Consider the following 25,737-nt stretch of genomic DNA (forward strand, 5'->3'; position numbering starts at 1 on the left):
GGGAGTGCCCGCTCCGCTCCGGCCGGTGCCTGCGCTCGGTTTTTCCTTACAAGGGCGCCTGCGGCCGAGCTGGGGGGAGGAGGAGGAGGAGGAAGGGGAGGGGGGCGGTCACCGTGGCGGAGGAGCCTTTCCCGGAGGGGGCAGCGGGCAGTTGCAGAGTCCCTGCACGCACAAAACGCCGCAACCCCCGGGCGACCTGTCAGCCCCGCCGCCCCCCCGGCTCCCCGCCTCGCCTCTCGCCAGAGTCAACACAGAGCTGCGATCCATTTGGGCGATTTAGTTAAAATAAATAAACCCGCGAAGATTCACTAGCAAGCGATGCATCATCGACCCGGAGGTTTATTAAGAGGCTCGTTTACAGCCGCGGCTGCAGCCCCTGCTCCGTCGGAGACGGGGAGGCCGGGCCGTGGTGCTGGGGGAAGGCTGCGGCAGCCCCAGTCACCCCCGGTCCTCCACACCAGCCCCCCGGCAGGGACCCGGGCCCCCCACCGGCCCCCCACCCTCTCTCTGCTCGTCCCCACAGAGCCCGCGAAGAGGGGGAAGTGCCCACCCGACGGCTGCTGCAGAGCAGTGGTACTCATTCCCTGTATATTTGAGGGAGGGAGAAGAGGGTCAGGAGACATTGTTGTCGGTGGCGATTGTTAACCCAAATAATAATAATAATAATGAAAAATCGTTACAGCTGGGTGCTGGCTGAATATGGCAATTACTATTATTGCCAATCACGATTAGAAATAATTATCCTGAAAGCAGGGAGGGTTCAGCTGCCAAGGTGTTTTGAATAATCGCTTCAAAATGAACAGCAAAATATTAGGTTCCCACACAGGGACGATCGCAAACTTTCAGTTGCAGCAGTATATAAAGGAGATCTTACCACGGGTGAGCTCGTTTACTTGTGAAGCTCCAATTTCTCACCCCTTACAGGTCCAGTGCTGCTCTGTTCCCCCACCACCCTGCACGCTGGCCCTCGCAGCGTGCCCATCCTCCTCCCCTCTACCCTGAACGCACCCGGTGGCCAAACAACTTCCCGAGGCAGTGGTGCTCGAGTCCCTCCATCTTCGATAAAAATGAAGCAGACTACGAGGGACGACATGGGTAGAGGCTGAAACTCCACTTGCTGTATTTATTTCGTGCAGTTCGATGCAGGCCCTCTCATTTCAGCTGTTTGAAACGATGTGTCGCTAGGAAGAGGTCACAGGTGACTGGCAAGTTCAACCTACTTAGCTCAATTATCCAAGTTTCATTTTCAAATTGTGTTCAATTTGATCTTCCTGCTTCCCTCCAAATTATCTTAGAGGAAAAAAAAATCAAATGAAAGCAGACAATTTAAGCCAAATCCTGTATACCATTATTTATATGCAAAACCATTTTTGTGATATAAACTCCCCTTAATGACTATGGAATGCCAGATCTTTCCAAGCGAATTTACAAACCTAGCCATCAAATTATTTCAAAGGCAGGCCTATTAGGGACAAAAATAATTATGAACTTTCAGGAGCTTTGTAAAAACATAAGTTTCTGAATGTTGTCTCTTTAAATTTTTCTTAAGTTTGTTTTTAGTTTAAGCCTGGAGGCACAGTAGGGAGATATGCAGAGTCTAATAAGGAGTTTGGAAAATAATGTGCTGTAATCCAGTGCCGAGCTACTTCTCCATAAAATATGGATAAGGAATCAATTCATAAGCACAAATATCTACTAGGATAGAGTTTTAACAAACATTTCACATGAGCATTCTTATATGTATTATTAAGTAGATAACAAAAGTGCTTCAAATCAAGCCCTATACAGTCACATCTGGAAATGGTCTTTTCTGTCTAATTTTCTTTTTTTTCTCTCAAAAAAAAGTTAGAAGAAAAACTAGTCTGTCCCCTTGTATATTAATTGTTACCATCAGCTTTTAATCAGCAACATGTATAGTTAGATTTACAGAATCCATTCCATGTTGCCCCTTTAGAGAACAGTAAAATGAAGATAGTATCTTTATTCATTTACAGAATCTGATGTTAAAACCAGACCCACACACAAGCAGCATATACATTGCTCTATGCATATAGACAGGCGTGTAGATACATAGACACAACACACTTATACATGGAAACGAGTCATGACCATGTGTTGGAAAACATAATAAAAAGTATCTGTGCATTTCACCACATCCTGAGTCAGACATCATCAGATAAGAAGCAACCTAGGGAAAACTAGTTTATAATCAGACACAGCCAATTTCTGAAAGCATTGGATCCATAGCAAGCTTTGCTGTATGATGCTTGAGCACAATTTTAAAGGAAGCATTTCAGGCTTTTTAGTCAAGTAAAGCATTAGTATGAAGGAAAAAAGGGTAAATAAACTCCCCTCAGGTTGCAGAGAGTTGATACAATTTTGATTATTTTTTTCCTAATATATAAGAGTATTTTTTTCTAATGTATAATTAATGGAATTACATTCTGAGGACAAAGATAAAAGAATATCTAAGATCTACTACTATTACTTTTATTTTTTAAAAGTAAATATGATATTTTTCCTTTGAAAGGAAAGGCAAGCAAAGTATTTTCCAAATAGAAAGAGCAAAAACTATTTAGAAGAAAAACCATAAGCAATGTTTTTTTTTTAAATACTCTGGAGTTTTCTGAACAACTCTGATGTACTCACATTCTTATCACAACTATTTTCTTTTACTATTGTAAGTGGATATTCAAGCTAAATTGATGCTTTATGTATATCCTGTCTCAATTTGTAGTACTCTATTCTCTGTAAGGAGATAATTTGAAAAAAAAATACAAAAAAGAAGAAGTGATACCACTGACAACAATTTACTTAAATTCACAAACCTTGAAATTGATGCATCTCCTATCAATCATAGTCAGAAGCCACAGTAAAACACATCCAACATTTGTGTATCAAAACTGGGACTAAAAAAACCCTGTTTTGTTCAATTTAAATGTCCTTCAACATGTTGTCATTTTATACTCTGATATTACTGGGGGATTTTTACTATGGGTTGGCTTTCTTCTGTCAAACACGCAAGACAGTAACCTTGCAAAATTAAAGTGCATGCCATTATATGCACAGATGTTTGTTCTCACTCAGTTACTGACAATGAAATACTTATTAAATAATAATAAGGTGATATTGACTTCTCTATTCTGTTGAAGATCTGTTGATTTGTGAGGTTAATATTGATGAGGCAGAGTGAGGTAAACATTTCATGAGGAGGGCAAATAAATTCCAATACTGGCCTAAGAAATACCCCCCCCCCCAACTTTGCATGTTACCAGAAGCTAATCCTATTTTGTATTGGTATATGAGCACCAATTCAACCTATCAGCATGCACAAGCTACTGCTGAAGTAAATCCTTGATGTTTACTTTCAGGAAACATTTTCCAAAAATGTCTATCATAGGTATTTAGAACCAAGCCCAAACAATGCCAAGCACTCAGGGTCTTCAGTCATTCTGCATGTTCTGTTGCCAATGGCACATTTCCTTTAAGTATTACTGTGAGGCTCCACGTGCAACCTTAATAAAGAGATCTCTGTTTGAGTCAGAGAAATGAGAGAAATGCTTTTTTTTTTTTTTAATAGGATGAGCTCTCTCTGTCAAAATATTATTTTTATTTGTTGTTCCATCAAAACGTTTCTGGAAGTTCCCTCTCTCTACCCTCTGCCACAGAACACAATATTGTACACATTTTGAACAATACAAAGAGCCATTTAACTTGATGGGTCTGGCAGAAGAAGCTGCTTTCTTATTCATTATTATCTTTAGATTTTCCTTCATTCTGTTTAAGGGAAGCTTAGAGCTGCTCTCTATAGAAGAATATTCCATCAGTCAGGTAGGTCTCATACTTTGACAGCATTATTTCAGCATGTTATTTTTAATGTATGGTACTTAAACAAGTACAGAGAATCCATGTAACTTGCTTCTGGGCTTTTGGATAGAAATTAAAATGATGTGACCTAATATGCAAGAAAATAAGAGGCCATATGTTTTTCCATACTAGTGCCAAAAGAAGCTCTTGTCAATTTTCCCCTTTTGGTTATTAATTAGGACCTCAATCCTACCCTTTCATTTGCTGAAGTAAAACACAGGTGTGAAGCAACTCAGCCTGTCTTTTGCCAGAGAAGACAACTCTGCCTTGTCAACAGTGTGACTGTTGACAGGGGAAGAGCTCAGTCACACAGAGCTTACTGTGAGGCAGCAGCATAAAACTCAAAACATTATTTTGTCTGCTCTTCCCGGAGATCACAGCCTGGTTTCTGGGGCAGAAGAGCCATTTTCACATTCTCCTCCCTCTTGCCTGTCTGTAGCAGAACTGCTGTGCCTCAGCAGGGAAAGCTGGGCAAGGACTTGGCACCTTCTCTGCATTATGGTGACATCTTGTTGGTAGGACAGTGTAGGAAAAACCACATTCTTGCTATTTGTGCTACTTCTCCTCTGAAGGTGCTAGGCTGGCCATCTGCTTCTCCTTCAAGGGATCACTTAGGGGTCTAATACCTTTTATTTTGTTGTTTGCAAAATGTGATGACTTATGTCTGAGAAAGGTAACAACAACATTTCTTTTTTGACCTCATGCTTTCTTGTTCTCCCCAGTGCATGCTCAGTAGAACTCTGTTGCTGGGTTTTTTGCACCTCAGGCCATGATGCTGTTTGAAGACTCCTGTCTCTGAAAATTCCTGCATTCACCCAAGTCTCTGTTAAAGGCAGTGGGATTTTGTGCACTTGTGTTTTGCCACGCTCTCTGCTTTTGTCTGTTTTTTAGATCTTTTTATCCTTGTATATCTTGAGGAACTTTCTCCTACAATTATCTGAACTATTTCCCAATATCTGTGTAATGATAGTCAGATGGCAGAGCATCTGGGAGCAGTGCTTTCGTTCATGGGTACCTTGTTTTCTACCATGTGGTTGGATGGTCTTAAAAAAATTCTTTCTAGCACACATGTCAAGTAATCTGGTAATAAAATCCCCAGAATAAGAAACATTTCAATCTTTAATTCACACTGAGATTTTCTGAAAGTTTGCTAACATTTTCAAAAAAACCCTTTAGGCAAATTAGAGGTGCAGTTTTTGGTAACCTCAGGACTCTAGGTCAGGGTTCCACATGTACAATATAAGAACTAGACTAGGGTCTTGTGCTGCAGAATAGGTCTTGTGCTGCAGAATATCTTTGCTTGTATTTATCGGAAACAACCTAGGTTTTGCAGATCTTAGGTATGCAAAAGGATACAGCAAATAAGTTTAATACTTTTAATAATAACTACATTCGAGAAATATTATTGTATAGCACTATTTCAGTGCATGCCTTTTCAAGGGCAAGGTATATTCTCTGTAAAGTTCTCCTTAATATTTCAAGCTCATTCTTTTCTGCGGCTTCAAGGCTGGAGATTCTGTACTCATGTTTCTTACGTGGCAGTAAGGATATTGAAGGAACAACTATTCTGCTAGTGAATTAAGCTGAATAAGAGAGGAAATCCATAGTGACTGGGGGCTCCCATCTCTAGTCATGTGCTTCACAGCACAGATTGCAAGAGAAGGAATAGGCAGCAAACTGTGTAAAATGAGCACAGGTAATTCCAACGCTGTGAAAACACTCCTGCCTTGAGAGCACTAGCAATGAAAAGGTTACAAGAAAGGGGTAATAAAAATATCAAAAGAAACCAAGTAGAGAAGCCACTTTCTAAGATGGTGGCCTTATATACAAGTACATTTGTCTTCCAGACCCACTGCTGTTGATTACAATTCTGATGCCACTGGAGGGGTTACAGTTTTGTTGAGTTTCTGGATCTCAATTGCGCTGTCAAGGGGTCATTCTTTCTGGTAATAAGGTAGCAAGTGACCCCTGGGAGAGAAGGAAAACAATTGACTCTTGAAAGCAGAAACATATACTGAAGTCTAGAGTAGATTTCTGGCAGTGGCCCAGGTCTTTTCTCATAGCATTTGTCATTGTAGCAATGAAAAAATTGTGGGAGCTCTACAGGCGGCCAAAAAAGGAAAACAGAGCGCAACAACAACAAAACAGCTAGATGTAATTTATTTTGGAATTATATTTTAGAGCAGGTTGTTTTTTGTTTGTCACAATGTTGCTTCACTTGTTAAAGATATGGATCCCATTAGATAGAAATCTGTTGCTTATTTTAAAGCAAATGATTATCAAATGACGACACTTCAAAACATTTTTTGCTTTAATTTGAAGTGAAGTCATTTGAGTTTGAAACATATGCCTTTGCTAAATGCAGAATATTTTGTTGTCAAAACCAGACAATTTCATTTTGTGTCCACTGCTTGTAACCATTGCTGATCTGGATGTCTCTGACAATGTTAGTCTTGGCAATAAATCTTATCAGATGCTTTATTATTATTATTATTATTGCTATTGTTACTGTTGTTGTTGTTACTGTGATTATTGAGTAAAATGGTCTCACCATATAATTATACTTAACCAGAAAATATAATATTGCATTTGATTTGCTCTTGAAATATTATTCCACTTTGTATAACTGGATAAAGCTCACTTCCAAGAAATAATTCAAGCTCAGGTCTGCATGCAAAGGTTTTCCACATCTTTCTGAAAGCTGGCTTCACTATTTCACAGACAATATTACCATGTTGTTTTACTTTGTTCTAGTCGGAGCATGCACAAACTGTGCATGCATACATGAAGTACATGTACTCCCACACAAACACCACTGACACATATGATTTATATTATACTTGCAAGATTTTAATGTGGAGTTAGAATTTACTGCAAGCCCCAGCATTGCAGCCTCCATTCATGGATTCATCCCGTCATTTAACTGAAGTACATAAGTTGGGACTGTAGAAGCTTCCTCTGTTATCACTGGAGAAAAGCAGGCACACCCAGAGACTCCTCTTAAGGCACTTGCCTTCCTTCACTGGCTGTAGAGCAAGTCCAGAGCACAACTACTAATTTGGAACAAATGAATGAAGTTGATTGCAAGGAATCATTGCTGACACACGCAAAGGGACATGTCTTCTGCTGTCATCTGTATATTCTGGGCTGAAAAAGATCTTTCAATTTAGAATCTAAAATACCTCATATAGATAATCATGTGAAGACTTACACAGAAACCAACTGAACAAAGCTTGGTATTGATACTTTTTCATTTTAGTTGTCTAAAAGTCAGACATCTAGTCTGTACTGGTCACCTTCCTTTACTCTGCAGTCCACTTACTTAATTTAGTTGTCTTACTTAACTTATTTGTCTTAGATTAAATATGCTGAGGAGGAGGATCCTGAGACAACTGTATGGTAGGTGAGATATAAAGGTAAGAGTGCATTAATTACAGAAAAAATTTAGATGCCTAAATTAGAAGAGGTGACCTTTGGATTAGGATTTTAGGTGCTTAGGGATACCTTTTGAGAAAGCTAAAGGAAAGAAAAATGAAATGAAATTTTTGCTAAGGCATTTGTGTCACAACATGCAGAGAAAGAGGCATTTGCATATCTAGACTAAAAAAAAACCAAACTTGTATTATTGCCTGGTAAAATCCTGACAACCCCCTGCCTTGTCACATTAGGAAAAATGGGAAGAACAAAGAACATCTTGAAGGAGCCCTAATCTCACGCCACACAGAGTGCTATGCAACAGACTGGAAGAGAGAAAGGTGTCACTTGCTGAGCAGGATGACAGAGGCTGGCTGCAAAAATGACTTTTCTCCATGACCCTACCTGGGCACAGGAAAATTAGTTATAGATAGTTTCACCTTAACTTCTCTGTTTCTCCCTCCTTGTGTTCCCTGCCAGGAAATAGCAATAGGTTTGTATATATATGTTTCAATATCCAAGAGAGTGAAAGATTTATCTTGTTTATCTCTTTCTCAGCACAGCTTGTGGAAAATAATTTTCATACAACTATGTTCTCTCATGTTTTATTCCATTACAAAAGCAAATTCTAAAAAGCTCTAATGTGATTAAAATTACTAATCTACATTCATTCTGAAGACCCTTCCTCTACTATTTTTTTTAGCTAAGATAAATTGTGATGTCTGATGTTACAATTCTTTTAAGGGTGAACTCCTGTCCCAAGAAGATTATTTTAACTGGAATTTGTACATATTTATAATTACATTTATAACTTAGGATCCTAGAATGTACTATTTGCTTAAAGTATAGGAATGTTACTTTCAGGTCTTTTAATTTAGAGCATCTGTTGTTGAAGGAGCTGCAAGTTTATTTACTCATTATGTACAATTCTCACCAGGTAATATTAAAAACACTACCTTGCTGTCCAGAACAACAGTAGCAGAAAAACAAAAATCAAATGCTAATGTTAGCCATAAGATAAACTAACTGGTGACATGCTCTATTGTGTGGTGAAGCTCTGTCAGCTTGTCAGGAGGAATTAGTTCTCAGGCAAGGTATTTATAGCAACATAAGACTGGAAGGCATCACCAGGGTCACAGAATCATTGTAATAGAAGAGAATTTGTTAAATAACATTCCCTCATGATCCTATGAAAATTTTCCCCTTAGCTTCTCTCAAACTCCCTGCTGGTCCATTTTTACTGCAAAGCTGGCATTCAGCTTTTCCTGACCACAGGATGAAGATTTACTGGCCAGACACTGAAGCAATTTAATACTCTAGGTGTATTGGTTCACCCTGACCTACATCCTGGTTCTAGTGTGTAACTGCCAGAGCAAAGAAGGGTGAGTACTCACTGCTCCTTTCTAAAAATCAAGAAACGTACCAGAAAGAGGAACAATTCTTCCTGGATATTGTAGCTAATCAAGAAATGTCTTGCAGTAGGAAAAACAAAGTACAACTACAGCACAGATACACATTCAATGGACATAGTTTAGTAACTGAGAGCAAGGCCTGCTCTTCTGTCCTTATCTCTTATAATAAGGCTTTCAAGCTTTTGAAGCAGCTGGTGTCCAGATAATTTAGAGATTTGCAGGCAGAATTGCACACAGAAGTGAGGAGGAATCTATTGCAAAGGTCTGAGCAACTGAGGTCTGTGATGATTCATCCCCCTCACAAGGTAGGCAGCTGTTTTCAGCAGGATCTGCAGCTTTTGGGTGGACTTACTGGGCCAGTATCCTTCCTCCTGCAAAGCTATTAAAGTGAGGGGAATTACATATGGGATGAACTTGGCTCTTTAGGTGTGGGAAAAACCATTTCCAGTATTGACATATGGATATTAGCGCTTCTTTATGCAGGGCTTACAGACAGGCTTTAGGAATGTTTACAAGGTGGGAAGGACAATGAAAAAACATGTAAAATAATTTCATCCTGATTCATCTTTGGAAGGAACTGCGCATGTGGATCACTCTCTTTCCAGCTGGCTGTGTCTGTCAGAACCTTTTTCCAAAATCTCAACCTCATAGCCCTCCTACGTGACAGTGTTCACAAGGGTTTTCAGGACGAGGGAAGAGACATAGATCTGACTCCATATTTCAGAAGGCTTGATTTATTATTTTATGATATATATATTACAAAGAATAGAAGGAAAGGTTTCATCTCAGAAGGCTAGCTAAGCTAAGAATAGAATGGAATGAATAACAAAGATTTGTGTCTTGGACAGAGAGTCCAAGCTAACTGGGCTGTGATTGCCCATTAATTGTAAACATCCAAGATGGGCCAATCACAGATGCCCCTGTTGCCTTCCACAGCAGCAGATAACCATTGTTTACATTTTGTTTCTGAGGCCTCAGCTTCTCAGAAGGGAAAAAATCCTAAGAAAGGATTTTCACAAAAAGATGTCTGCGACACTCCTACACTAGGGAATTTGGGCTCTGTCCAAGAGTGGTCTGGGAAGAACGTATATATTTCCTCTGCACTTCCACAGGCTTCTTATTCTTGGGGACTAACGCTAACACTGCTGAAAAGTCCATGTGAAGCAAGAGTTGTTATGAAATAGGACTGAGCCAAATCCTCCTGTCATCCCTCTATACAGATGGACTGTGGGCATTGCCCTGAGTCCATCTGTACAGAGGGATGACAGGAGGCCCTTGGATCCAGAGCCCTGGCAATCCAAGGATGGAAACTGTATCCCACCTGCAGAAGAACTTTAGGAAGACCAAGCCAGTTGCTCTTATTAGCCCTGGTATCTCTATCCAGAGTGATAATTCATCTCCTGAGTCCATTTAAATTATAATAATAAATTGAACCAAGCACTGTATTTTTATACCCAGTGGGCTAGCTGCATTTCGAGGCTGCAGAATCTGAAGTGCAAGTGTAGTTACACAGCTGGACAAACCAATACCTTTCTGTCATGGATGCCACAGCATCAACATTCCATCCACTGGACAATGACCACTGGAGGAGTTGACCACACCACAACCCTGGGTACACATTGTTTAAAACTTATTTGCTTTCTCCATCGTGGGGTCTCTGCATTCCAGAAAGCTGCTGTAGTGGCAAGGGGGAGTAATTATAATTATTTTACACTGCCTACCTTTGTAAAGGGGGCTTTAGCCATGTCTGTAATATAATATCATATATCCAGGAATAGGGTATGGGAAACTGTTAATGATACAAAGGCATGGTGTCAGTCCTCAGTCAAAAGTGAGTTTAGCTTTGACAAAGAGGTACAAACCATTTCACTTCCTGTCACAGAAGAATTTGGCCAGACACTTTCAAAATTTTGTCCCAATTAGTCTCAGTGTATGAGGCATAGAAAACATTTGGATATATGGGAAGAATTGCAAACTGCTGTTCCCTTCAGCATTCGTATCTTTCTGGAGCTGCTTGATTTAATGATTTTCTGCTAATGCATCTTCAGATACACGTTTGGAAGAAATGGGTAACTGCTTGGCTTGAATCTTGAAAGTCAAACATCAAGATGAAACCAGCATGAAAGTGCTTAATTTAATTATCTGTATGCTGAATGTATTTCAGAAAAGGGTGAAAAAGGTATTTCTGAAACAGCACCAAGGAGCTGTTGATCTGAGTGATCATCTGTGAGTTAAAGCTCAGAGGTTTTATGTCTCATTTGGCCACTGACACCTGAATAAACTTGGCTACATCATTAGCCTATTTTTGAAGAAGTCTTCCCTTAAATAACACTAATCATTACAGTCCTTACATGGTTCCTTCCTGAAAATTCATTCATGTTCTATGAGACAGTGAAATAAAATGTGTTAGATATGTGAAAAGTGGATGCTGATTCTGAAGGAAACTTTAAAAAAAAGTAAGCTCCTGAATTTCAAACACTATTTTAATTCTGAAAAGAACTCCAAGGCATCTCAGGTAAGAGCAGACCTCATGTTTATTTACATTTATATACAGGAACCTACACAAAGATAAGGGCATAGGAAGTAACAGCTGTAAGTATGATTATTCCAACCTCCCCTGTTAAAAGTCAGAGCGATGAGAAAGGATGGAATGGCATTTGACAGCGCAAAAAATGCCAACTCATGACTTCTGTTTCCTTCTAAAACAACTCACCAGTGTAAAACTTCCCCATTACAATTCAGCCAAGGTCACTGAGACCCTCTGTGATGTGCTGAGCAGGACCAACTCCTACAAGTCAACAGTGTTTGAGGCAGAATTACTTTGTGTGTAAAATATGTCAAAAAATGAATGTAAGTTACAGCTTTGGGGACCACAGCAAGAAATGAAAAATGCTTCATTGCCTTTAAGCTGGTAGGACATGAAGCTTATTCAGAGAATTCCTTTTTTATTTTCTTTGTCCCTGCTTCCCTATACTCCTTATGCTCTTTCCCACTTCTGTCTTGGTGCAGGCCTCTTCCTAGAAACAGCAGCTTTTAGAAGACACTAAAAATTCTGAGGATAAACTTCATTAATCTAATTTTAATTAAGAATAAGCAAACCCTTGAGATGCATACAGTGTAAGCAGTAGCAAAAATGCAACATACACTTTACACTAAAAGCAACAGAAGCTGGAACCCAGAAAAGAAACACATCTTGCAGATGACAACAGTGGTGCTTTAGAATTTCCTTTTGAACATATTTACACATTTTCATAACCCTTTGTTCTATCTTCATAGTCTCAAATCTAATGGCTCTTTTTCTCAGAGATATTTGATATCTACTTTCAAGCAGCATGTAGGGACTATGGAATTCTGTTCAGCTTGATATGAAGAACCTGTATGGCAACTCTTCATTTCTATTGTTGCTTTTTTTACCTCCAGATGTTCAACTGCCTGTGAGAGTACTCAAGGAAACATAGTTATGCTCTGTTCCAATACTGAATCAGTTTAATTGAAAAAATATCATGTGATGTGTACAGTAAGGGAATTTGAAATTAACTCCCTAGCATATTCATGCTTAAATACAATGGCTTTTATTTCTAATAGGATATAACACAGTGCCTGTAAATGGTTCTTACTAAAAAAATAGTGAATTTAATATGCATATCAGTGTATTGCAGGGACCCAAGCACACATCACAGAGTGTACCATATAACAGAGAGGACAGCAGGCTGAACTGTCACCCACCTGAAGCCCAACCCCAGCCATTTTGTTCTTTCAGAAATGGTTTCATTCTCATGCTCATGGAAACATACACTAGCAAGAGCAACCTGATCTTACCAAGTAACTTGTCATGCCTGATGGATGTTGAGGACTAGCTGGAGTTATATGGCAGTAAAAGCTCCTCTGTGCTAAGCACTCCTCTGCACAGATAGACACAGTGCAAGCTTATTGCAAAGCTTATGGGGCTACTGCCACTGCCTTTGTTGTTCTGCTTGTGTAGCACAGAACTATGCTGATAAATACCCAGATAGGATAGATATAAATTTGATGGATGAAGTACTGTTTTCTTTAATAATCTAGATTGAAATGTTAAATTTTGTTCTGCATTTATCATGCTCTTCTAGCGTGTATTGGCAATAGGCTCACTCATTGTTCTAAATGGCTGTAAATTGCTGTCAGGTTCACAGCACCCAGGGCCTTTGTGTGTTGGTTTTATTGAAAGCAGGTCTACTACTGCCTGCTTTTTAACCTGGAAGATTTTAGAAAAGAGAAGAATCTATTCCTTTTAGCTCAGGAGGTTTCTAAGCTGCAGAAAGCATTAGGGGTTGTAGGGAAAGATGTTTTATATACTGTGCTGTACAGTAAGCTTCTGTTCCTATGCTTTTCCCCTCGAATATACTCCATTAGCCACTCAGAGAGAAGCTGAACTAAATAGCTCTTTGCTCTGTCTGAAGAGGGCTTTATTTATGGACTCCCTTTATTCTTAGTTATTGCAGCAACCCTTGGGCTGATTCTATAAAACACTAGCTCAGGGCAAACTCCCCCCAGTACCATCAGGGCAGCAATTAAGCAATTAACACATGAGCGCTTGCAGCTCTCAGCAGAGGGTTGATACCATGCAGACCTCGGTTCTTACGGAGAAGGACTTTTACAAGGAAGTATCATTCCTCCCTGCAGCAGCAGTAAATAGCTGGAAGTGCAGCAGGCAATTGGCTTTAAAGGTCAAGAGAAAATCCCACCCGGGCTTCCAGCTGGCAGGCAGCTTTCAGTGAAGCTCAGCTCCACTGTGTGAGTGGGGTGGCCAGCATCGCTGCTCGTGTCCTGGGCTTGGCAGGGGAGTGCCCGTGCTTCAGTGTGAGACCCCTCCTTTGCTCTTACTTCTACAGAGACATTTCAAAGGGTGTCCCTGCCTGGGCTTTGGGTAAACCATTTGGAGAGCCTCTTGCAGCAGTAAGCTAAAATATTTATCTGGGCTAGTCTAAAGGAAGCCTCTTTACTGCAGCACTCATGGAAACAGAAACTCATGATACCACACTCTTAGTATTCACCAAACCAGAAAAATAAAGAAAATATCTTTGTGAGCCAAATTCAAAGGATTTTTCTATTTCTTACTTGGCTTAGAGTGTGCATTTATATGCTGAAAATGAACTTGTTTTGCTGTTGCTGATTAGCTCCTTATAACTTTAGATAGAAATACCCTTTTGAAAAGACTTAGCTTGAAGCATATTACTGTGTTTCACTGATGCCTTCAGCTCTTTGTTTTTCCTTAAGTTTGTGGAGACAATAAATTGGGAATCAGTCCATTGCTTGTGATTTGCAACTCTAATAAAGCCTGGTGGGTACATAGCTTTCTTCTGTGGCCATGATTATTCTAGCTTACGATTGTTAATGAACATTTCGAAGTACATCAATGACACTTTGCTTTCTAAAGAACAATTTGAATTCCTAGAATGATCAACAAATCCTTTTCTTTAAATAAAAATCTAGTACAAGTTTGTCAGAAGACATAAAATCTTATATTTGTACTAATGCAGTACTGCATCTAGCAGTGTTTCTGGTTTAGCTAATATGAAAGATTAATCATTTATCTGCTGTGCTTTTCTTGCAGCATGGTAATATTCTCAAAATAATAATTATAGCATCATTTTTTTGCTAAAGTATAGGTGTAGCATTTGGAGGATTTGTAAAACCATTTTTCCTTTTGTTTCCTTTTCCAGAAGAGTATTGGAATACTGGAGAAATTGAATTAAAACATGTCAATTGAAACTATGCTTAGTTTATTTCAGCAGTGTGGTGTATACTAAATATAATTCTTTAGAGAGAATTTAATTTTGTGTTTTACATTTTTAAAATTAATAAATGTATATATTGTGTATTTCTAATTCTTGGGGTTACATGGGAAATACCTGCTCACTCATTTTGAAAACAAGAGGGACATAAAATGAAAAAAAAAAAGACTGGAGACAATGGAAGACTTCCAGTAACTCAGCTTTGGAACGGATCTAGTATTCTGGCTGGAAATGAAATATGTTCTCACTTCCAGTGCTGGGAGTCTAATTTTTTGTGGCTTTCTATAATGCCAGTACTTAAATATTATTCTTTGAGGTCTAGTGAAAGCAAGGTTGTTGGTTTTGGCTGCCAGCTCCCATAGTACAGTCCCTCTTTCCCATTAACACTGACTTGTCCTTCTCCACATTGAATCCTATGCACTGTTCTTACTTTGATGCTGCATCTCAGTTTTGTGGGATGCTTTTTGAACAGAAGTTTTTCAATATGTAAGTTTACAGTCCCAAAGAGTATTGAGACGCTCTGTTGTATTATTGCATGTATTTAATTTTTAGTTTCTGGTTGGATCCAAGTAAAATATCAATACATTTCTCTGGCAAAATGAACTTGCAATTCCTGAGTAGTGTCTGCATGTGTCTGTTTATTGTCCCAGTTTATTTGGGTCTTCCATAAAGATAGCAAAACTGTGTTTTCTTCTGCAGTCCCATCATTTGTCTTTTTTCTTTTATTTTCTTGCTTTTTTTTTTTTTCTCTTTTTGTTTTTGTCTTTTAAATTATTTCTTCACTCTCTGCAGGATGATTTTTGTCTAAAGATAACTGATCACCCATGCACTCAGGCAGTTGTTTAGATTGCTAAAGGTTATCAGTTCCCATGAGTGGAAAATTTGTTCTGGATTCTAGAATTTTAAGGAATACCTGGCTATTATATGGTTTTAGTTGGTTTGAGTAACTGATGTCTTGGTCTGCCCTTGCCTTTGTTGGCGTGTCTGCAGCCATGAGACCATGGACTGTCTGCCCCATCACGTGCTTGTCACAAAGCAACAGGACAAACTTTCCATCCTCAGGTGAACTGAAAAAAGGTATTTACAGTAGTCAGGAGCTTGTTTTGCTTCAATGCCTCTTTTTAGTTGTTAAAGCACTCAGATTAGGCTTAATATTTTTCAAAGTACATGCTGAGCACTTACGAAAACATGACCATCTAACTCTCTCAAGTTACGCAACCAAAACCTGAAGTCTCTAGACATCCCTCTGTCTTACTGTTGAAAAATCCAGCTACTAGTTATAAATTGCTTCTGTGCTTAATTTTTAGGGATAGTTATAAATGTCCTAAATATTTCCCAGTGCAAAAGATTCTGCAAATTCTCTGACAGTGAATTACTGGGAGGTTGGAATGCTTGCATTTAAAAATTAGGCCGCTCAGTTAAGCTTCTCAGGTGGATAGATGGATTGCTTGTCCTACAGCATAAAAATGACCTGAGCAAGGGAGCTGAAGGTGTCACAGCTTCAGAATTTTCTACTGCTTAGTCTGCAAACTGGTGGGGTGGTTGGTTCATTTTAAAGTCTGGTGCAACTGATGTGGTGGTATGAATAGGATGGATGTTTTCTTATCCAGTGGTCAGGTGTCATCCTTGGCTATTGCTGCTGCTGGGGATAATTGTGTGCAAAGGAGCAAGTGAAGGAAGGGGGTCCTGCTTGCCACACTGACCAGCTGCATTTCAGGGAGCACCCACAATAGCCTGTCATGCCTTTCTTGGTTGCATTTAATTCAGAGATCATTGAAGGGTTTTGGCTTGTAAATCAACTGCTCTGGAGACTGTTATTGACTCTCCCTGAGTCAGAGGCAGGGAAGTCAATACCTGGCCACTTGTGTTCCTGCACCAGGATCCTGTGTTGGTGTTTATGTCACTTGTACTCCTACAGTAATGCACAGTGGCAGCCTCAAGCACTGAAACACGAAAGCAGGATGTTTATATGGGAAATGGTGTTACATGGAAAAGAAAGCTGTGGATAATTGTGAGCTCTTCTACAAGAAAGCATGACATTAATGACCAGACAGCCAACAGCCCTCTGATTGTCATAACTATAACTTTTATTTATAGGAATGTAACTGAACTTATTGAAATTGCCATAAAATATACTAAACTCACTTTAACGTTGGATAGTTATTTTTTAACTCCCTCCTCTCAGTTGCAACAATTAATTGCTACCTGCTATATGTATTGTCTATGTTTGAGAAAGTTGAGAAACTTTTGTTTCAAGATTCATTTAAGAAGCTTAGGCATAAAAATGTCATCAATGGTCTTAATTGACTGAAAGAAAAAAATTACATAAGGTGTTGATGTTGCATCTGCATGTCTTTTTTGTTACTCAAAATTTTTTTGTGAGCCGGTTTTTATAATTAACTTGCTCAGAAAATAACTTGCTCCATAATTAACTTGCTCTGCCTTAGCAGAAGCATGCCCCACAGCATGGAAATCATTAGTGGGGAAGGTGGTGGTGTGTTGATGTAGGAAGAGCTTTAGGAGGAGGGGAACTAAGAGGCCCACTGTTCACCATTGCAAACAGGGACACTGCTGGTGCATCCTGAAACCGGGTATTTCTTGCATCTGTAGGGATGACGAAGAGTTATACTGCTGAACTACTGAACTCCTTAGGGGAGAGCTTGTCTGCAGGGATTAATAATGGTTTTAAACTGTAGTAAGAATTAAAATTTCTAGGCTTCATTTACATTGTTTTTCTTTATTTTTTTCTTTTCTGTTTTTTTATTATGAAGTGACAAAAAGAAATTCAAAAACCAAAAAACAATCATTAAAAAGGACACTGGAAAAACATGGAAATTAAGCATTTATATGTTTTGTCCCTTTCTGCCCCCTCAGAGTACTCCCAGTGGCATGTGTCCAGGCATTTTCAAAGCTAGGCTTTAGAGTATTTCTGACTCTATTGTACATTAGTCTCTGCATCTATAAATTGACTCTAGGGTCATTTAGGGGATAACTTGGCTTTAAATAGAGGGTTGCACTAATATGTCTGTTGGCCCTCACCCATCCATTTGAATTGGCTGAAGTCCAGCTGGAATAGAGGAGAGTTGTTTAAGACACCCATTCTTCATGATGTTACATTATCATATCTTGTCTTGCACTTCCCAAAGAAAAGGCCAGAGTGGGATTGGTGTAATGGAACAGACCTTTTCCAGTGCTGGGGAAGTGGCCTTACGTCAGGATTTAGTGTGTAGGGCAGATTGTGGCCCAAACTCTGGTCTGCCCAAGGAAAATACAGATGCAAAGGAAACAGTAATTTTTATGAAGGCTGCTCAATCACACGTAACACTTCAAGTCAAACTGCTATGCCAGTTTATTTTTATGAGTCATTTAGTGGAAACATATACTTATCTCCAGTTTAAAGATATGAAAGAGAAAGTAATTTGCTAATAACGTTTTTGGGTTATTTGCAGGGACAAAGATAAGAAATAAAGAGCAATTGTATTTTGACCCATAAGTAACTCCAACTTTCAGATGTCTCTTGTACTCTCTGAATCTGAAAAGGAATTTCCTTACAGACAGAAGAATGATTATGTTTTTTGTAATCTGTCTGTAAGATGAACAGGGCACCTACTTTTATCAGTTTTCACAGTGAGTAAAAAAATTTTCAGAATGTTTGCCAGCTAAGTTATCTTGTGTGGCAGAGCCTAACTCTGCAAAGATTTTAGTTTGAATGTTTTAGGATTTTTAAACATACATATAGACAAAAATACATACATTTGTTCATTCCTTTAAAGGGAAAAATTGTGTCCATGAAGGCCCTGGGCTTGATTTTTTTTTTTATTGTAGATTCCAGTGGTTCAGGCATCTGTATAACAGGCTTGTCTGTGCTATACTGCAGAGAAACCTTCCTCTTTGACCTACTGGGTGTTTCTTTTCTGAGGGAGGAAAGGAATTCTTTCCATGTTAAAGGAGTTCAGTCTCCTCCTGTCACTGATTGCCTCTGTTGCTTAGTTGAGCCCAATTATATGCAATGGCTTTTCAAGGGTTCAGCTGTGAAGAAGGCATGTGTGCAAATGATATCAATAAAATAACAGGATTTGCATACACAGGAGCGGAACACATGCTACTGCTTTGAAGATTTACTGTATGAGGTACACTTAATGCTTGGTAGGACAGCTGTTGACACTGCCACTTTTATATTGCTCCTGTTTAGTTCTCCTGGCTGCCATAGGCAGAGGCAAAAGAAAAAGGCAGTGCTAGCTGTTCATGCAGGAGTAATAGCAGCTCTTAACAGAAGAAGAGTAATTACCTTTGTCTGGTTTCTCCCTGCTCGAAAATCTAATGAAATAGAGACCATTGGCTAGATACCTGATAGATACAGAAATCCTCTTGCTTTTACTAAATCTGTGGCTTGTTATGTAGGACACCCTTTGCTCACAAGCTGAACTCGCATCTTAATTTTGAAAAAAAATCCATTACTGATGGGTAGATCTCCTGAGCACATTTGACAGCTTTCAAGCTAGTGGTATTTGGCAAGGCCTTTTAAAGTTGTAGGAGATTAATAGATCAAGAGATTCCATAGCAGTGGGTTCAGATCCGATCCCTGTCTCCCAGCTTCTGCTCTGGGGGCAGTGACAGGAGCTGTGTGTATACCAGAAGGAGCAGTTCTAAGAGGAGTGGCTGCGTTTGGCAATAGAAGCCCCCGTTAGCAGCCGGAAGCATTGGTGCTGAAAAGCAATCGCTGGTGTCAAGAACTTTGCTAGCTAAGCACTGCAGCTGGTGGCAATAAATAGCATTCTAATAAAGGAGGATGTTCAACCCGTGACATAAGCGAATACTGTTTCAACCACAAAAAGTAATTTACGGTGCTGCATATGTCTGAAATGGATTTTTGCCGATACATTTTAAAATAAAAATGCTAGGATTTCAATGGAGGGAAAGATCTGCATTTTAAATCAAAATGAAATTGAAAGATCAATAAAAAGTGTGCTGCTTTTTTAAGTACGCAATGATACATAACATCTTAAGGATGTGCACTGTCACAAAGCACAATTACCTCCATTCCTAAAAATGAAAGATGCTGTTTTCTGACTGTGAATGTTCTCTATATTGCATCAAACCTAATAACTTCCCATGTCAGTGATAATCCTCCCAAACATTTAGACAGAACCATCATCATCTTCTCATAAGAATGCCAAAATGATCATGCAGAAAGTAGCAAATAACAATATGTTCATATTGCATAAACATAATCCCTGAAAAAAAAATCAGCTCCAGCCTGCTCAATGAGGAGCAAAAGGAGCGGTAGCAAAGTCATTAGACTCATTGGGCCTTTTACTGTTGAGTCCACTGCAGCAAACAAGTTATTAGTTTTGACATAACCAGTGGTTTATTTGAACATATGCTTCTGCTCTCTGGTGTACATTCCATTTGTGCCACATGTGACTTCTCTTACATAGTTACTGTGAAACACAGCAATGTTACATATTGTATCATCTCCCACTGGGATGGGCTGTGTGGACAGGAAAAACTGTCCTTTAAATTTATTACTGCTAGCTAGTTTGGGATGCTTTTGGGGTGCATGGAAGGAAGTGCAGTTTTGTTTTTAGGTGAGCATAGGCTGTCAGCTTAAATGAGTGGACAGGTTGTTTTGAAAGGCATTTTATACAGCAGTTTATTTTGAATCACAAGGGTTGTAAGTGCAAGCACATAAAATGAGAAACCGGTTGAATGTTACTGTCAAAATGCTTTGTATTGGAATGTGAAGCATAGTGTACACAATAGAAATTCCTTGAGAAAACATATCTTTTGTATTATTCTTTTGCATGTGTTTATTATTTCTCTAGTTTCGTTTTAGGAAGAAACAGGCCTGCCTGTTTTAAGAGATGGCTGATGCCCATTTATCAGCCATACAGCTCTGTACTCAAGTTGATTCCCACCCCAACCCCTTCTCCCTCCCCCTGTAAATGATTTCTTCTGTCGTTTGAGTTAAAGAGCCAGATTCTCAGCTGGTGCACATCAGCACTGCTATCCTGAAATAAATAGGCATAACTTCACTGGAGTCCCTGAAACCTAAGCTCAGACTCGTGGGTTTTACTGTCCTTGAGTGCAGTGTTTTAAGGCTTATGATACACACTTCTGTGACACTTTGTTATGGTATAAACAAACACTATGCTTCTGATTTGAATTATAATCTCATTCACCCAGAAACCAATAGAGCTTTGCTTATTTATCCCAGCTGAGAAGATAGCCCAAAGGCTTTTCATGTTGTATGTTAAAGTCATGGGCTGTGAGTCCAGCAGCACCCCCTCGCCCCACCCCATTTAAACAAGGAGGCAAAAGGAGGCAACCCCACTACTGCTGGTGCAATTACTTAGATGTGAAACAGTTGTTCAGAGAATTCTGGATTCAAATCAGTGCCACAATGTTCATTCTGTAGTGAAGTGATGTGTCTGCTACAGCTTTAGTCAGTTCAGACAGAAAGCAAGAGTCTGAATTCAGGTACTGGTATGAAGAGTTGGGCAGAAATTTGGGAGTAATTAAAGGATGAAACACCTACCAAAAATGTTGAATTGAACACTTCCTGTAAACTGTGTGTGCAGCCACAACACACTTTGATTCTGAGTAACATGTAAACTTGGGATGGAATCCAGCTTCAAAGCCTGGATCTAGATCTGAATTCCCACAAGTTCAAGGTTGCTGTGATCAGTGGAGTTTATTTGGTTCTGCATCTAAGTGCGGAAATTTTAAGGTAACTTCAATCAGATGTTCTTGGGATCTACTGGGATAATATTGCAATAAAAGCTGAAATTAAACATATCTGGTTTTGTGTAGGATTTTATTAGTATTCCAGTTTAAGGTTAAAATAGTGCACTTGTGCAGTCAGCCTATGCCAATAAATTAAAGCAGAGGAGTTTGTAAATTATTTAAAATAACAGTTTACACATTTTTCCAAAGCAATAGAAGTACAGAAAGTTCATCTGTATTCTCAAGGCAGTGCATGTGGTGAACATTAGGTTTTGCTTTCTTCCTTACTATTTTTTTAAGTTGACCAAAGCTTTCTTTTTCTTCACAAATACTGTACTGGTAACTGAAGATACCTTTCACATGTGTACAACATCAGGGATAACAACACCAATGATATAAGGACCTTCCTTAGCTGCAGGGTATAGTAGCAAGGAAACATAGTCCTGATCTCCACAGTGGTATGTTCTTTCCAAACTGCACGTCACATCAAATGAAGGAACATGGCCTGGCAAGAATTGAGAACTGGAGAAAGAAAAGAATGCAGTATTTACTTAAATTCAAAACAAAACTCAAAACAAAAAACCCAGTTACTTCTTCTTCAAAGTTTAGCCCATAATATGTCATTCAGTATGATGATCAAAATATGATGATCCTAAATCTGATTAAAATATGATGATAATATATCTGATCAAAATCAGATATAGGAATGTCAGAGATATCAGTTGTCACATTTTTTGTCAACAATTTTTTGTCAACAAGAAACAAAAATACTCAATGATACCCTTGTTCTCCTTTGCATCCCCTTTTCTTCAGTTCAGCCAGGTTGGTGATTATCTAGGGAGTGCCTGCAGTGATAATTCTGATAGAAACTCCAGGTCATGTTTTTTTGCTGGTAAGAAGGCATTGATAAGAAAATGCCAGGTAAAGGAGAGAAAGCTGAGAGGGAAATGAAGGCTGCCTAAGGGCTGAGGTTTGTGGGTGCTGAATTCCTCTGGCACAGCTGGAGCACCCTGCTGAATTCTGTGGTTAGCCTCACATTGCCTGGTAATGCATGAGAAGCTATCTCCTGCCTGGACACAGTCTTTGGTGCTTTGGAAAAGCATCCTTACTCAGGGCAGAGAGGTGGGAGAACAAAACAATTTCTAGAGGGATGAGAGCCCACCCATGAGCATAATCCAGGGCTCTCACAATACTTTCAAAATGAGCAGGATGGCTGTGGCTTCTGTGAGCTCTGGCTTTTAGACAGCATGTCAGCTGGGGGTGGGTGGGTACTGAAGGAGGCTTGCAAATTCAGCTGTCTAAAACAGCTACTTGCAGTTAACCTGGTATAACCTGGTTCTTACTGTGTTCTTACTGAACTGGCTGTGCTGTTCTGGCTTTTATTAAACCAGTTATTTTCAGAACTTTAAAGTACAGAGGTCAGACTAGAGTTGACCTCTGACCAAGCAAGGGTGTCTCTAAGCAGCTGAAGAACCCACTTTTGAGGAGCTGATTTAGCCCAAGATGGTGTTTGTCCCACTAGAACCCAAACACCTGCTACATAGGACTGCACAATTCCAATCTGATACTCCCCTGTGATCTAATCCCCCTTTGATCATCAGTTTTTAAGACTTGAAGCCCATTGCTTTTTCTCTGCTCCCTTCTTCTGACTTAAATATTTGCAGATGACATTGCTTTGCAACATAAAAGCCTGTCTGTCACTTGGAGCACTTGGCTTTTCCCATTTCCCCCATTCTTGTGATCTGCTCTGTAGCTGCGCTGGCTTTTGTGGTGTTAGACCTGCTTATAGTTGTGAAATGGAAGAAATGGGATCCACACATTTTTAGAGCCTTTAAATAATCACATATTATGCACAGATGCAGCAATGACTTAAGTGGCTTCCTCTTCACCTTCCCCAGTCAAGTTCAAAAATGACAGCCTTAATAGCACAAAAATCAAGAAAGAAAAAAGCCACATGAAGCACTGTGGCACTCATTTTGGTTTTCTGCTTTCTTCAAGTTAATCAAAGAAAAGGCAATGGCTCTTTTAAATGTGTGTTCCAGGTGTGGCAGCGCTCAATCTTTTTCTGTGGGTCCTGCTTAAGGGAAGAAAGACAGCTGATGAATACATCTTTCTAAAGAGATCTGAAGTCACCATATTTACTGAACTGGATCTTTTGAAGACTGAGATAGTGAAGCTACATTTTGCTTAGCATTATAAATTAAATTAAACTATGAATCACTTCTGTTATGTCCTTTTTTTCCCGTGTCCCTTCAAGATATTCTGTTTCTTATTTGCAATTTAGTAAGGTGGAATAGGGATCTTGAGCTTGTTGGACAGAAGACTGTATCTTCAGTAACTCAAACTTCAGAGGATTAGCCAAATCTTGCATCGAATATGAGACTTGCAGAAAGAGCATTAAAAAAAATATTTAAACTAAGTGATTAATTTCTTACCATCTGGAAAACCACCATCAGCAACAAAAGCAACTCAGAAATTCAAATGCCATGAATAAGCTTAGTGCTTCAGTACAGAATACTACTTGTAAGAACAGTCCTGATGAACCTTTCAAACACATCAGAAGAGAGAATCCTATACATAATGAGAAATCTCTATATTATGATTGATGTCCAAGATTTATGCTGTTATAAACTATTGGTTTTCATGTTTTGACAATGGAAGAATTAACGAACGGGACAAATTTGCTGGCGGTGATGAACTATATTATATAGAAACATTAATAAAGATAAAACATTTGGAAATTCTTTAAGAAAAATAACATTTTTGCTCTTTTCTCAAGGAAAAAAATGAAGCCAGAAACATGACAGATTTCAAAAAGAGAGCTGTTCACAGATTAAAAGCAGGTCTGATTTTTGTTTTGCCGTGCTAGACTTCACTTCTCAAACCACAGAAGAGTGAGGCAAATGTTTTCAAGCTTCTAGTGTTGTTTGTTTTGTTTTTCTTCCTTACACAGTGAATATTGTCTTCCTGCTAATTCTGTTTTACCATACAAGACTTGTTTGCGTCTCACTTGGGTTCTTCTGTTCTGCCTTCTGGTGCACTCAGAAAATGCCACAGAGGATCCACTCTGATCTTAATGTCTCTCTGTCAAAGCAGCAAGGTCTGCTCCTGTGAGGGGCTCTGGTGCTCAGCCAGGGCATTGGGGTGCTCAGCCAGGGCATTGGGGTGCTCAAGCCAGGGCGTTGGGGTGCTCAGCCAGGGCATTGGGGTGCTCAGCCAGGGCGTTGGGGTGCTCAGCCAGGGCGTTGGGGTGCTCATCACCACACCAGACCCGCAGCTGATGCAGGTGTGGAAGCTGCAAACAAATGCACAGAACAGTAGGAACTGAAGCTCAAAATCCTTTGATTTCTGCAGGACATGGGCTGCTCTGTAAAAGGGAACTTCTGTCCCAGATAGCTGTCCTGGAGAGCTACTCAGTGCAAACCTTGGAAGCCCCCATTTCTGTGTACCTAAATGCCTTCATTAGAGTAATTTTTGGTGTGCACGGCACTTCCTGCATGAGCTTTATGAACTTGGGCTACACCAAATCACTAGATTATTTACCTTTTGGTTCGAACACAAATATAGCTGACAAGGAATTATAGAGAAATGTTGGTTTAAAAGTTCACATCCCAGAAGGGGGTGAACTTAGAAGTGTGAAATTGTATATATTTGGCATCAGTTAAAAAGGCTTGGTCAGAAGACTGAAGCATGAACATGAAAGTCCATTTTTAACTGCTGAAAATTCAATACTGGTGTTAAGGATATTTCTTATCTATCTTTCTCTCATACTTTTTTGATGCTACTTTTGTGTTAAGCACCTTCAGAGGTCAGAGGTTTATAAACCCAGTTTAGCTGGGCTGTGCCATTGTAGTAGACTATAAAAAAATGAATGACCTGCTGAGAGACAGATTATAAGATCCCTTAAACTCTCTATAGAGTCTTTCTACTTGATTTTTATATTGTAAAAATATACAGTGGTTACAGAAACATGTTTGATCAGAAACGTTAAGTAGCTGAGCATGCAAGAAATGTTTCTCTATATTGCTAGAGAGATAAGAAGTCAGTCTTATTTGTCCTCTGTTTTATTAGCTTTTATCTTGGGTTTCTGCTATTCTAATCTTAAAAGTGAGATCTAAAAGGAATAAATTCAGATGCCTAAACTTGGAACACCATTCCTGCAGATGCTAGTGCCAGCATATCATTTACCAGGACAAACCAAGACCTCAGATTTTGACCCCAGAATTCCCCACAAGCCTGAAGTTCTGCTGCTCCCCTTGCCCTGAAGCACACTGGTTATACCACCATCACCTTGTCACCTTGTTCTGGCTTTTTTCCTGGCTAGGATCCAGAAGTTAGAGCAACTTCCCTGCTGGGTTTCAACTGCATGTTAATCTAAAAGCAAACCTACATATGGTGAGTCAATCAATCTCCAAGTGCAGCGATAGCAACTTTTTTCTTTATAGAACACATATGGGAAGAGAAAGAGTCCTTGCGGTCCCCTCATATAGAATTGCATTTTAATAAGTGAATTAATATGTATTTAGTTTTCTCCTTTGTATGAAGGA

At 39.4% G+C, this 25,737-nt stretch overlaps 1 protein-coding gene across 8 annotated transcripts in view; it reads left to right on the forward strand.

Annotated features, from left to right (window-relative positions):
• Nucleotides 1-25,737, forward strand: part of LOC143694366 (uncharacterized) — a 67,151-nt gene that overhangs the window by 11,400 nt on the left and 30,014 nt on the right. For 2 of the 8 annotated variants that reach the window (XM_077180377.1, XM_077180382.1), the window contains exon 3: nt 925-1,198. The exons of 5 other annotated variants lie outside the window; for them this stretch is intronic. In XM_077180377.1, the coding sequence (XP_077036492.1) occupies nt 925-1,106 (182 nt within the window). In that variant the 3' untranslated portion in view covers nt 1,107-1,198. Of the gene's footprint in view, nt 1-924; nt 1,199-4,589; nt 7,952-25,737 lie in introns of those variants that run through there. One more of the 8 variants, XM_077180378.1, reaches the window with a different exon arrangement.

Source organism: Agelaius phoeniceus, chromosome 6 (genome assembly GCF_051311805.1).
Source record: "Agelaius phoeniceus isolate bAgePho1 chromosome 6, bAgePho1.hap1, whole genome shotgun sequence".
Lineage (NCBI taxonomy): Eukaryota > Metazoa > Chordata > Aves > Passeriformes > Icteridae > Agelaius > Agelaius phoeniceus.